The sequence below is a fragment of the Lucilia sericata genome, unplaced genomic scaffold (genome assembly GCF_015586225.1).
Source record: "Lucilia sericata isolate MDLA Ls3-8-SP2 unplaced genomic scaffold, ASM1558622v1 Contig002756F_arrow, whole genome shotgun sequence".
NCBI classification, from domain to species: domain Eukaryota; kingdom Metazoa; phylum Arthropoda; class Insecta; order Diptera; family Calliphoridae; genus Lucilia; species Lucilia sericata.
In genome coordinates this window covers 22,266-34,091 of record NW_023996469.1, presented here as the reverse complement: position 1 = coordinate 34,091, position 11,826 = coordinate 22,266, and the positions used below count along the sequence as shown (strand labels likewise).

Sequence of the window (11,826 nt, the reverse complement as noted above, 5' to 3'; positions counted from 1 at the left end):
GCTGTAATACCTTAATCTTTAATTTATCGGCGATTTTCCTTCATGCTCAACTTATCACATGGTAGGCCATTCAAATAAGTCTGGCTAATTATATATAGATCCGTGTTTCGGACTACCAATTACGTCCCCTAGGCGCTGTTGCCAACAGTTGTGTGGTTGGGCGACTTTAAGAGGTCCAGGAATGCACTGAGGGTGGGTCTTTAGATGATGAGAATGTTTGCAGGGACAGAACATTCATTGCAGAACAGTCATTGCAAAAGTTCAGCTAGAGGTTGAAAATACCACCATGAAGTAGGCCAAACACGACAGGTGTTCACGTAAAGCACTTCGACATTAACTACAGTTGTTGGTATTCCTACAATAAATGGTCCACGGGACACCCTAATGTACAATATATACATATATGCATTATACTTATGTTTGTATTTCCAACTAGCTATACCTAGTGTGCTTCGCCAATTTTTCCGAATTTAATTAATATGTGAGGGACCAATCCCCCCATTGAAAGTCCGCCAATATTTCTCTAAATGTCAAAGTTCTTCATGTAAAATTTGAAGATTCTAGCTTCTACAGTATCTCAGATATACAAATGTTTCTATATGATTCATATGGGGGTTCCAAGCCACCCCCTGATGAAAGACCGCTTTTTTCCCCCAAGACCCTCATTTTGGTGTATTGCAATCCCGGTGTAAAGAGGTGCTACAAGTACCTCTAGTCTGCGGGACTATAAACTGGTGATGACATTTCACTCCCTGACTAGACCTTGGATGTTTTTACATGGGGTCTAATCAGAGCACCACATAATCTGGTACTGCGGGTGGCGAGTTGCCTACAGGACTTGTCCTGACTAGTCAGTTGGTTGAGGTTCCTTCGGGATCCACGTAGTGGCTGTGGTTTAAACCCAAATTCGCGGGAAGGGAGGTGCTTGGTTCAAAGATTGATACACGGTAAAATATAAATTTTCAGGATAAGCTTCCAGTTTCTAGGAGCGCTACAAACCACAGAGCAAGGGTGTGGATTAATAAAATGTTGGACTTGAGCTGATAATGCAAATATTAGGTATGTGATGGAGTAAGATGTACCATTTGGATACTTGTATCTGATGGACGAGAGGGATTCTGAGTTGTATCTGTGAAGATGTCGGAATGACGGAAGGATTGACGGTTGAAATTTTGGTGAAATTGGTTGAGATGTTTTGAGATGTAATACCTTAATCTTTAATTTATCAGCGATTTTCCTTCATGCTCAACTTATCACACGGTAGGTCCTTGTGGCCACTGAAATAAGTCTGGCTAATTAAATATGTTTCGGACTACCAATTACCTAGCCTTCGACATTAACTACAGTTGTTGGGAATATTCTGTGATATACTTATCGCTGCGATAAGTATATCTTCTTTCCAAAAAAAAGGACCATCTGTAAAGATTCCGGTGGTAAATTCGTTCAGTATGTTATCCCTACACGACTCTTTCTGAAGGAACTCTTTCAAACTCTGTGTGTGGGGTTATATAGTCGGATGTTTAGTTCTAGATTGGTGGCAGTAAGGTTGAGATTTTAGCATGTCCATATGTTCTTGATCTCTAACTTCGGTTGAGTTAAGCCTCACTGAGTTTCAGATAGGTGTGGCCTTTATATGAAGATCTATAGGTAGGATGTGCAGTATAGTGTTCAGAGCTACTGATGGACTGGATTAAAGGTAAAAAGGTATGCATTCGGATACTTGTATCTGATGGACGAGAGGCATCTTGAGTTGTATCTGTGGATATGTCGGAATGACAGAAGGAGTTACGGTTGAAATGTTGGTGAAATTGGTTGAGACGTTGTGAAGCTGTAATACCTTAATCTTTAATTTATCGGCGATTTTCCTTCATGCTCAACTTATCACATGGTAGGCCATTCAAATAAGTCTGGCTAATTATATATAGATCCGTGTTTCGGACTACCAATTACGTCCCCTAGGCGCTGTTGCCAACAGTTGTGTGGTTGGGCGACTTTAAGAGGTCCAGGAATGCACTGAGGGTGGGTCTTTAGATGATGAGAATGTTTGCAGGGACAGAACATTCATTGCAGAACAGTCATTGCAAAAGTTCAGCTAGAGGTTGAAAAATACCACCATGAAATAGGCCAAACACGACAGGTGTTCACGTAAAGCACTTCGACATTAACTACAGTTGTTGGTATTCCTACAATAAATGGTCCACGGGACACCCTAATGTACAATATATACATATATGCATTATACTTATGTTTGTATTTCCAACTAGCTATACCTAGTGTGCTTCGCCAATTTTTCCGAATTTAATTAATATGTGAGGGACCAATCCCCCCATTGAAAGTCCGCCAATATTTCTCTAAATGTCAAAGTTCTTCATGTAAAATTTGAAGATTCTAGCTTCTACAGTATCTCAGATATACAAATGTTTCTATATGATTCATATGGGGGTTCCAAGCCACCCCCTGATGAAAGACCGCTTTTTTCCCCCAAAATGTTCAGATGAATATGAAAGTCCCTTTTGCAAAATTTTAGGAATCTAGTTCTATTAGTTTCTTAGATAAAATATTTTGTTGTATTTAATTCATATGGGAGGTGCCGCTCCCCTCATTGGTAGTCCGCCAATTTATTACCCAAAATATTTCCATGGATGCTAAAGTTCTTCTTGCAAAATTGAAAGCTTTTAACTCTAATAGTTTCCAAGATCAACGAATTTGTGTATTTAATTAAGGAGGTACCACGCCCCTGCTGCTAGTCCGCCCACTTTTTGTCCTAACTAATCACATTGAGACTTATTTGGCTCCGACCAAATTTGAGGGCTCTAACTGTTACACTTTCCGAGATATACTGATTTAATATTTTCTTAATATGGAAGGTGCCACGTCCACTATAGTCATTCCGTCCATTTTGTCAAAAAATATTCTTATGGATGTCAAAGTTGTCCGTGCAAAATTTGAGAACTCTAATTGTACCAGTTTCCAAGATATATGACTCGCCTACTTGAAATTTTAAAATAAAAAGTAGCCTATAGTTCCTTCCAGATATACAGGAAAATTGGTCCAGCCGTTTAGCCGTCTATAGACTTCAAACAAACAAACCCACAAACAAATAAACACACATTCATTTTTATATATATAAGCTTTTCAACAATATATTCATAATTATTTTCTGTGTAAATTATTACAACTGCGATGACATAAACCATCATGACAGCGTCAATAGGGACTACTACTACAATGAATACATATAGTAAAAGCTTTTAAACATTAAAATTTACGTGATTGTGTGCTGGAAAATGCCGTGCACTTATATTAAACTAAATACATATTATAAAGAAATAGTTTTAACGAATAACTGACTGGCACACCACTGCAATGCGCCGGAAAGTCTTTAAAAGCCATAAAGGATGCAATTTCGTTCAATGTGTTGGTATTTTATATACAAATGAATTTTTTTGTTACATATTTTCATTTTATTTAGTTGAATACATTCATAAGGATGTCTCTTTCTATGAGTAGACTTAATTGCAGTTGAAAAAGTGTTTGAGTGTAAAAGGACATTTTAAGGAGAAATAGTTACTTTGTTATTCTGAGGAAAATTATTTTTGTATAGTAGCAAATTGCAATACTTACGACAAGTTTTTTATTTGAAATGCAATGTATTTCCAATTGTCGGCTATATTTACTATCTTCCAAATTATTTAGTATTGAAATAGTCCTCAATATTAATCATACACCTTTCGATTTTTCGGCTAAATTTAGTGTTTTCCAAATTATTTAGTATTGAAATTTTTAATTGTATTCATTCACTATCAGTATCCTCAGACTCCTCAGATTCTTCTGATTCCTCTAAAATACCATAAATTCGTACCGCCTTTACATCACCCACAGTAAGAGTTGTTGTAAGTTCATTGTCTGTGTATTCTCGTATAATTTTAGTTGCTTTCAAGCCCTCTGCTTGCTGTTTTTGTACGAAAACATTATCTTCTAAATGACAAATTGTTTTTACCACACGATTATCCAAAGTTATCTCGGTAAATTCTTTATTCATTTCAAAATTGATACTGCAGCTATGATAAGGAGTTTCTAGGGTAAATGTATAGATATTATCGTCATTTCGCTGCAATTCACATTGGGATACTAAAGTGTTGCCCATCTTGCGTAGGGTCAAACCAACACCCAATTCTTTCATGTAAGCATCGAAATTTTCACTTTTCTTTAGTATGTATTTTTGTCCAAGAAAATTATCTATCATTTTAGGTAATACCAGGGAGTTTAGAGGAAGACTGACCCAAAAATTTTTCGATTAGGAAATTTTGATTAATTTTTATGATAGATTTTTATAAAATTTTAAAATAAAATAACAAAAAAATTATATTTTTATTGACATCTTTAATCAAGTATTATTTTATTTCAAAGCTAATCGATAGTAAAGGGCCAAATAGACGACACAAGCGGCTTGACAAACATACCAATATTTTACGTTTGTGCAAGCCTGTTGTGTAGTGCATGAAGGTGTTTCGTGTTTGTGCAAATTCTTGCGGTTTGTTTTTACAAAAATCAAAACATTTTGATTTTGTGAGGGACACCTAAATATCAATACTTTCTCAATGTATTTCTTTCATGTTGTTCATAGGTCTAATGCTTGTTATATCCGAGAGATCTCAGAAATCAGGTAGAAAATTTTGCAAATTCAGGCTCTTTAATCGTATTCTTCAATATGTAAATGAAGCGGATTGTTTCCCAAGATCTTACATTGCCTCAGTGTTTCTTTCTCTCTTCGTACTTTCTAAATAAATATTTGTTCAACTTATTTTCCAGGATAATTACATGTATTCATTATGGGAACAGAATTATGTATATAAGACAAGGTTTGGGTCCTCATGATTTACATTTTCATTACGATTAGGTATTATTATACCCACCATCAAAAAAGATGGAATTTTGCACAAATGTTGGAAATGGACAATATTGGTCCATGCGTTCGCATTGCCCCCATACAAGTGTCTCCCTGGAAGATTAGTTAGTTAGTTAGTAGTTAGTTAGTTAGTTAGTAGTTAGTTAGTTAGTTAGTTAGTTAGTTAGTTAGTTAGTTAGTTAGTTAGTTAGTTAGTAGTTAGTTAGTTAGTTAGTTAGTTAGTTAGTTAGTTAGTTAGTTAGTTAGTTAGTTAGTTAGTTAGTTAGTTAGTTAGTTAGTTAGTTAGTTAGTTAGTTAGTTAGTTAGTTAGTTAGTTAGTTAGTTAGTTAGTAGTTAGTTAGTTAGTTAGTTAGTTAGTAGTTAGTTAGTTAGTTAGTTAGTTAGTTAGTTAGTTAGTTAGTTAGTTAGTTAGTTAGTTAGTTAGTTAGTTAGTTAGTTAGTTAGTTAGTTAGTTAGTAGTTAGTTAGTTAGTTAGTTAGTTAGTAGTTAGTTAGTTAGTAGTTAGTTAGTTAGTTAGTTAGTTTAGTTAGTTAGTTAGTTAGTTAGTTAGTTAGTTAGTTAGTTAGTTAGTTAGTTAGTAGTTAGTTAGTTAGTTAGTTAGTTAGTTAGTTAGTTAGTTAGTTAGTTAGTTAGTTAGTTAGTTAGTTAGTTAGTTAGTTAGTTAGTTAGTTAGTTAGTTAGTTAGTAGTTAGTTAGTTAGTTAGTTAGTTAGTAGTTAGTTAGTTAGTTAGTTAGTTAGTTAGTAGTTAGTTAGTTAGTTAGTAGTTAGTAGTAGTTAGTTAGTTAGTTAGTTAGTAGTTAGTAGTTAGTTAGTTAGTTAGTTAGTAGTTAGTTAGTTAGTTAGTTAGTTAGTTAGTTAGTTAGTTAGTTAGTTAGTTAGTTAGTTAGTTAGTTAGTTAGTAGTTAGTTAGTTAGTTAGTTAGTAGTTAGTTAGTAGTTAGTAGTTAGTTAGTTAGTTAGTTAGTTAGTTAGTTAGTTAGTTAGTTAGTTAGTTAGTTAAAATCACCCTAATACACACACATGAGCACATATTACATACATATGTATGGTTAGTTAGTTAGTTAGTTAGTAAGTAGTTAGTTAGTTAGTTAGTTAGTTACTCGTCTCTGAAACACACTTTACCCTAAAGAATTGTTTCAGAATTAATGGATACTACACTTACGATACAAAACATCCAAGTGGCAGAGCCTGTGGTGGAACAGCCATTTTAGTGAGAAAAAATATTAGACATTTCCCAATGCCAGAATACAAAAAGGACCATATCCAGGCCACCTCTATAAATATACCTGATAGTCGAGTTACAATATCTTCAATATATTGTCCTCCTAGGTATAATGTTAATCGAGAGCAGTTTCTCGAATACTTTAAAACTCTTGGCCCAAGATTCATAGCAGCTGGTGATTATAATGCAAAACATACATTTTGGGGCTCTCGCCTCATTACTCCCAAAGGCAGACAATTGCTAGAAGCAATATCGTACAACAGACTAGATGCCATATCTAGTGGCCAACCTACCTATTGGCCTACAGACCTCAATAAGATTCCCGATCTAATTGACTTTGCTGTAATCAAAAATATAAAACGAGAATTTATTTCAGTGATCCCTTCATTGGACCTCTCGTCAGACCACTCGCCTACAATTTTAACGTTATTAGAAACCCCAAATAAATTGGAAAACTATTGTTCTTGTTTCCCTAACAAGAAAACGAACTGGTTAAAGTATAAAATGTATGTTAGCTCACACCTGCCACAAAACATTTCATTGAAGAATGACCATGAAATACAATTCGCTGTCGATATATTTACGGATATCTTACAAGATGCTGTCAAAGTGTCTACACCCCCAGTCACCTTGGGAGACTTCAAAAATCGAAATGTCCTAGGAACATTGAGTCTCTTATTAAAGAAAAGAGAACACTCAGACGTCAATGGCAACAATCACGATCTCCAAACATAAAGGTTAAACTTAATCAGTGCCAAAGAAGACTTCGCATCGCTTTTAAAGGATAATAAGGAATCTAATCTGAGAAATTATCTCAAAAACTTAGACCCTACTAAGAAAACAGAATATAGTCTCTGGAAAGCTGTTTAAAAATATGCAGTGCCCTATTGCATATGAGTCACCTATACGCCTTCAGAATGGTCAATGGGCAAGAAATACGTCAGAAAAAATTGAAGCATTCGCCAATCACTTGGAGAATGTGTTTACTCAAAATGATACAGATTCTTCTATTAGTGCTAACATTATAAATAATGTGGTTCCACACCCAATAAAATTCCGGTTCTCTACCGTGAAGATGACAATCAAAGGTCTAAAGGCAGGAAAATCACCTGGTATAGATAAAATTACTACCACGATGATAAGTAACCTGCCCAATTCAGCACTGAGAATTATTTTGTTCATCTTTAACTCGATGCTACGTATTGGATACTTCCCTAACTCATGGAAAGTATCCGAGATTGTTATGATACCAAAACCGGGGAAAGATGTCACTCAAGTGACATCATACCGTCCCATTAGCCTGTTGTCTTTATTCTCAAAACTTTTTGAAAAGTTATTGCTTGAAAGCCTTTTAGTACACTTTAACGATAATTGCATTATTCCTGGCCATCAGTTTGGTTTCAGAAGAAAGCACAGCACTATCGAACAGGTACATCGAATAACAACTCTTATTCGAAAGGCCTTCGAGAGCAAGCAATATTGCTCTGCATTATTCATAGATATTTCTCAAGCTTTTGATAAAGTCTGGCACGATGGACTAATACACAAAATTATCACATTACTACCTGCGAATGTTCACAAACTGCTTAAAAATTACATATATGAAAGATCTTTTCAAATCAGATCTAAAGATGTGATCTCTTCACGTCGAAAAATATCTGCTGGAGTACCCCAGGGGAGTATTCTAGGTCCGCTCCTATATATTTTATATACTGCAGATATGCCAACGAGCGCACTGACTCACACATCTACATTTGCGGATGATACCGCTTTTGTAAGCATGCATGCAAACCCTTCAATAGCTTCTGAACAACTCCAGTTTCACATCGGCGAATTGGAAAAATGGCTGGACAAATGGAAAATAAAAGTCAATGCTACAAAATGTACTCACGTTACATTTACTTTAAGAAGGGAAAATTGTCCTCCCGTGCAGATAAACAATATAAAATTCCTGAACAAAGCCATGTGAGATATCTTGGTATCCACCTTGATCGCCCGCTTAACATGGACTCACCACATTGAAGCCAAGGTTACACAAATAAAATTAAAGTCAGCTCAATTGTACTGGCTAATTGGACCACGGTCTGCTCTAGACTTGGAGTACAAAGTGCTTTTGTACAAAACAGTTATAAAACCGATATGGCTATACGGCATTCAACTGTGGGGAACAGCCTCCTCATCAAATGTTGAAAAATTACAAAGAAAGCAGTCAGCACTGTTAAGGTCAATAATAGGTGCCCCGTGGTACATTCGCAATAGTAATATTCATAGGGATCTCAATGTCCCCATAATACGCGAGGAGATCAAACTCTCTTGTTTAACCTACCTGTCGAAACTAATGGATCACCCAAATCCCCTTGCCAGGGAGTTGCTGTCATTTGAGGGTCACAGACGACTGAGAAGAACGGAAACATTGGATTTTGCCAGATAATCAAATTATCGAGAACTTTTTGTTGAAATTGCAGTGGCAATAACGACGTTAGTTATAGTTTAGGTTAAGATTTCATACTTATTGTAAATTTCTATGTAAGAAAGATTCAATAAATAATAACTAAAATGAAAAAAAAAAAAAAAAAAAGTTCGTTAGTAGTTAGTAGTTAGTTAGTAGTTAGTTAGTTAGTTAGTAGTAAGTTAGTTAGTTAGTTAGTTCGTAGTTAGTTAGTTAGTTATTAGTTAGTTAGTAGTTCGTTAGATAGATAGTAGTAGTTAGTTAGTTAGTTAGTTAGAGTTAGTTAGAGTCGTAGTTAGTTAGTAGTTAGTTAGTAGTTAGTTAGTTAGTTAGTTAGTTAGTTAGTTAGTTAGTTAGTTAGTTAGTTAGTTAGTTAGTTAGTTAGTTAGTTAGTTAGTTAGTTAGTTAGTTAGTTAGTTAGTTAGTTAGTTAGTAGTTAGTAGTTAGTTAGTTAGTTAGTTAGTTAGTAGTTAGTTAGTTAGTTAGTTAGTAGTTAGTTAGTTAGTAGTTAGTTATTAGTTAGTTAGTTAGTTAGTTAGTAGTAGTTAGTTAGTAGTTAGTTAGTAGTTAGTTAGTTAGTAGTTAGTTAGTTAGTTAGTTAGTTAGTTAGTTAGTTAGTTAGTTAGTTAGTTAGTTAGTTAGTTAGTTAGTTAGTTAGTTAGTTAGTTAGTTAGTTAGTTAGTTAGTTAGTTAGTTAGTTAGTTAGTTAGTTAGTTAGTTAGTTAGTTAGTAGTTAGTTAGTTAGTTAGTTAGTTAGTTAGTTAGTTAGTTAGTTAGTTAGTTAGTTAGTTAGTTAGTTAGTTAGTTAGTTAGTTAGTAGTAGTTAGTTAGTTAGTTAGTTAGTTAGTTAGTAGTTAGTTAGTTAGTTAGTTAGTTAGTAGTTAGTTAGTTAGTTAGTTAGTTAGTTAGTTAGTTAGTTAGTTAGTTAGTTAGTTAGTTAGTTAGTTAGTTAGTTAGTTAGTTAGTTAGTTAGTTAGTTAGTTAGTTAGTTAGTTAGTTAGTTAGTTAGTTAGTAGTTAGTTAGTTAGTTAGTTAGTTAGTTAGTTAGTTAGTTAGTTAGTTAGTTAGTTAGTTAGTTAGTTAGTTAGTTAGTTAGTTAGTAGTAGTTAGTTAGTTAGTTAGTTAGTTAGTTAGTTAGTTAGTTAGTTAGTTAGTAGTTAGTTAGTTAGTTAGTTAGTTAGTTAGTTAGTTAGTTAGTTAGTTAGTTAGTTAGTTAGTTAGTTAGTTAGTTAGTTAGTTAGTTAGTTAGTTAGTTAGTTAGTTAGTAGTTAGTTAGTTAGTTAGTTAGTTAGTAGTTAGTTAGTTAGTTAGTTAGTTAGTTAGTTAGTTAGTTAGTTAGTTAGTTAGTTAGTTAGTTAGTTAGTTAGTTAGTTAGTTAGTTAGTTAGTTAGTTAGTTAGTTAGTTAGTTAGTTAGTTAGTTAGTTAGTTAGTTAGTTAGTTAGTTAGTTAGTTAGTTAGTTAGTTAGTTAGTTAGTTAGTTAGTTAGTTAGTTAGTTAGTTAGTTAGTTAGTTAGTTAGTTAGTTAGTTAGTTAGTTAGTTAGTTAGTTAGTTAGTTAGTTAGTTAGTTAGTTAGTTAGTTAGTTAGTTAGTTAGTTAGTTAGTAGTTAGTTAGTAGTTAGTTAGTTAGTTAGTTAGTTAGTTAGTAGTTAGTTAGTTAGTTAGTTAGTTAGTAGTTAGTTAGTTAGTTAGTTAGTTAGTTAGTAGTTAGTTAGTTAGTAGTTAGTTAGTAGTTAGTTAGTTAGTTAGTTAGTTAGTTAGTTAGTTAGTTAGTTAGTTAGTTAGTTAGTAGTTAGTTAGTAGTTAGTTAGTTAGTTAGTTAGTTAGTTAGTTAGTTAGTTAGTTAGTTAGTAGTTAGTTAGTTAGTTAGTTAGTTAGTTAGTTAGTTAGTTAGTTAGTTAGTTAGTTAGTTAGTTAGTTAGTTAGTTAGTTAGTAGTTAGTTAGTTAGTTAGTTAGTAGTTAGTTAGTTAGTTAGTAGTTAGTTAGTTAGTTAGTAGTTAGTTAGTTAGTTAGTTAGTTAGTAGTTAGTAGTAGTTCCGTGCTTTCATTGCGAACAGACCTGTTTTTAACGCCGCTCTAACATATTGTTGTAAAAAGTGCTTCAAGTGAAATTGAGAAATAATTAACCAAACCTGCTGATATTTTAAATTATTTACCCCAAATTGATAAATAAAAAAGGAATAAATATCTACATTGTGCTATTAAAAAAGCAAAATAATAACAAACAATAAAACAATCCAAAAATAATTGCAAAACTAAGAAAAATTTAAAGAATAAAAGTAAAAGCATAATATAAAAAATGAGTTTGTGCTCTCAGTGTAACAAAGAGTTGTCGACAAAGTTTGTCAAGTGTTACGGGTGTAACTCTCTTTATCACTTCTCTCCCTGCTGCTCCCTGTCTGAGAAAACCCACGCGACCATGGCTATTGATAGAAGAGCCGATTGGAGATGTCATAGATGTAAGACAAGAAAAGCATCCACCAACAGCAACAATGGTTATCTTACAATAATCGATAATAGTATTCAACCAGCAACAAAACAACAAAGAGATGATGATGAAGTGTACGAAAATGATGACCCAAAACGCTTTAAAGACTCCCTCTCTCTAAGCGATGTAAACAAAAGTATTTCTCTTGTAAAGACGATGTATCATCTCTTAAAGATGACGCTACAGCCATGAAAACTAATACAATTGATATAAAAGCAATTATGGAAAAGCTAGCAGTATCGGTGAACCAAAACAATCAAATAAACGAAAATATTCAAACCGCTGTCAACGCAATAACAAACACCCTTACCACTCTTACCTCTCAAGTAAGCGACCTTACATCTCAAGTAAGTGCTCTTGGCGAAAGCAACAAAGAAAAAGAAAAAGAAATGCAATTGATGAAAACACAGATTAACGATTTGCAACAACAACTTATAAATAAGAGTATCGAAATTAAAAATTTTCCCAATGAGAACATTCTCCCAAACGATGCCGTAAAAACGATCGCAACATCTCTTAACGTTGAACTAAACGACTTCGATATAAGCAATTCCTATCACATTAAAAAATCAAAAAAAATAATTATAGAGTTTACTACACTTAATAAAAAGAAGGAACTGATGGGTAAAATTAAACGTCATAGGATAGAGTCTAAAGTAATAACAAGAGATGAAAACGACAAAAACTTCATATATATTAATGATCAATTAACCCAACACAATAGGCATCTACTTTGGCAAGTAAAAACAAAGGCCAAA

At 33.5% G+C, this 11,826-nt stretch overlaps 1 protein-coding gene across 1 annotated transcript; it reads right to left on the bottom strand.

Moving 5' to 3' along the window:
- Nucleotides 1–3,170: 3,170 nt before the first annotated feature.
- Nucleotides 3,171–4,368, bottom strand: LOC119614280 (probable fatty acid-binding protein). Its single transcript, XM_037970421.1, has 2 exons — nucleotides 3,625–4,368; nucleotides 3,171–3,511 (listed from the first exon to the last, which is right to left on the bottom strand). Exon 1 carries the CDS (start codon nucleotides 4,244–4,246, stop codon nucleotides 3,794–3,796), a length of 453 nt encoding a protein of 150 aa, XP_037826349.1. The 5' UTR covers nucleotides 4,247–4,368; the 3' UTR covers nucleotides 3,171–3,511; nucleotides 3,625–3,793.
- Between the last annotated feature and the right edge of the window lie 7,458 nt (nucleotides 4,369–11,826).

What these genes read in the sequence shown, in the direction of transcription:
- LOC119614280 (XM_037970421.1), bottom strand. Translation starts at nt 4,246, where the DNA reads ATGATAGATAATTTTCTTGGACAAAAATACATACTAAAGAAAAGTGAA.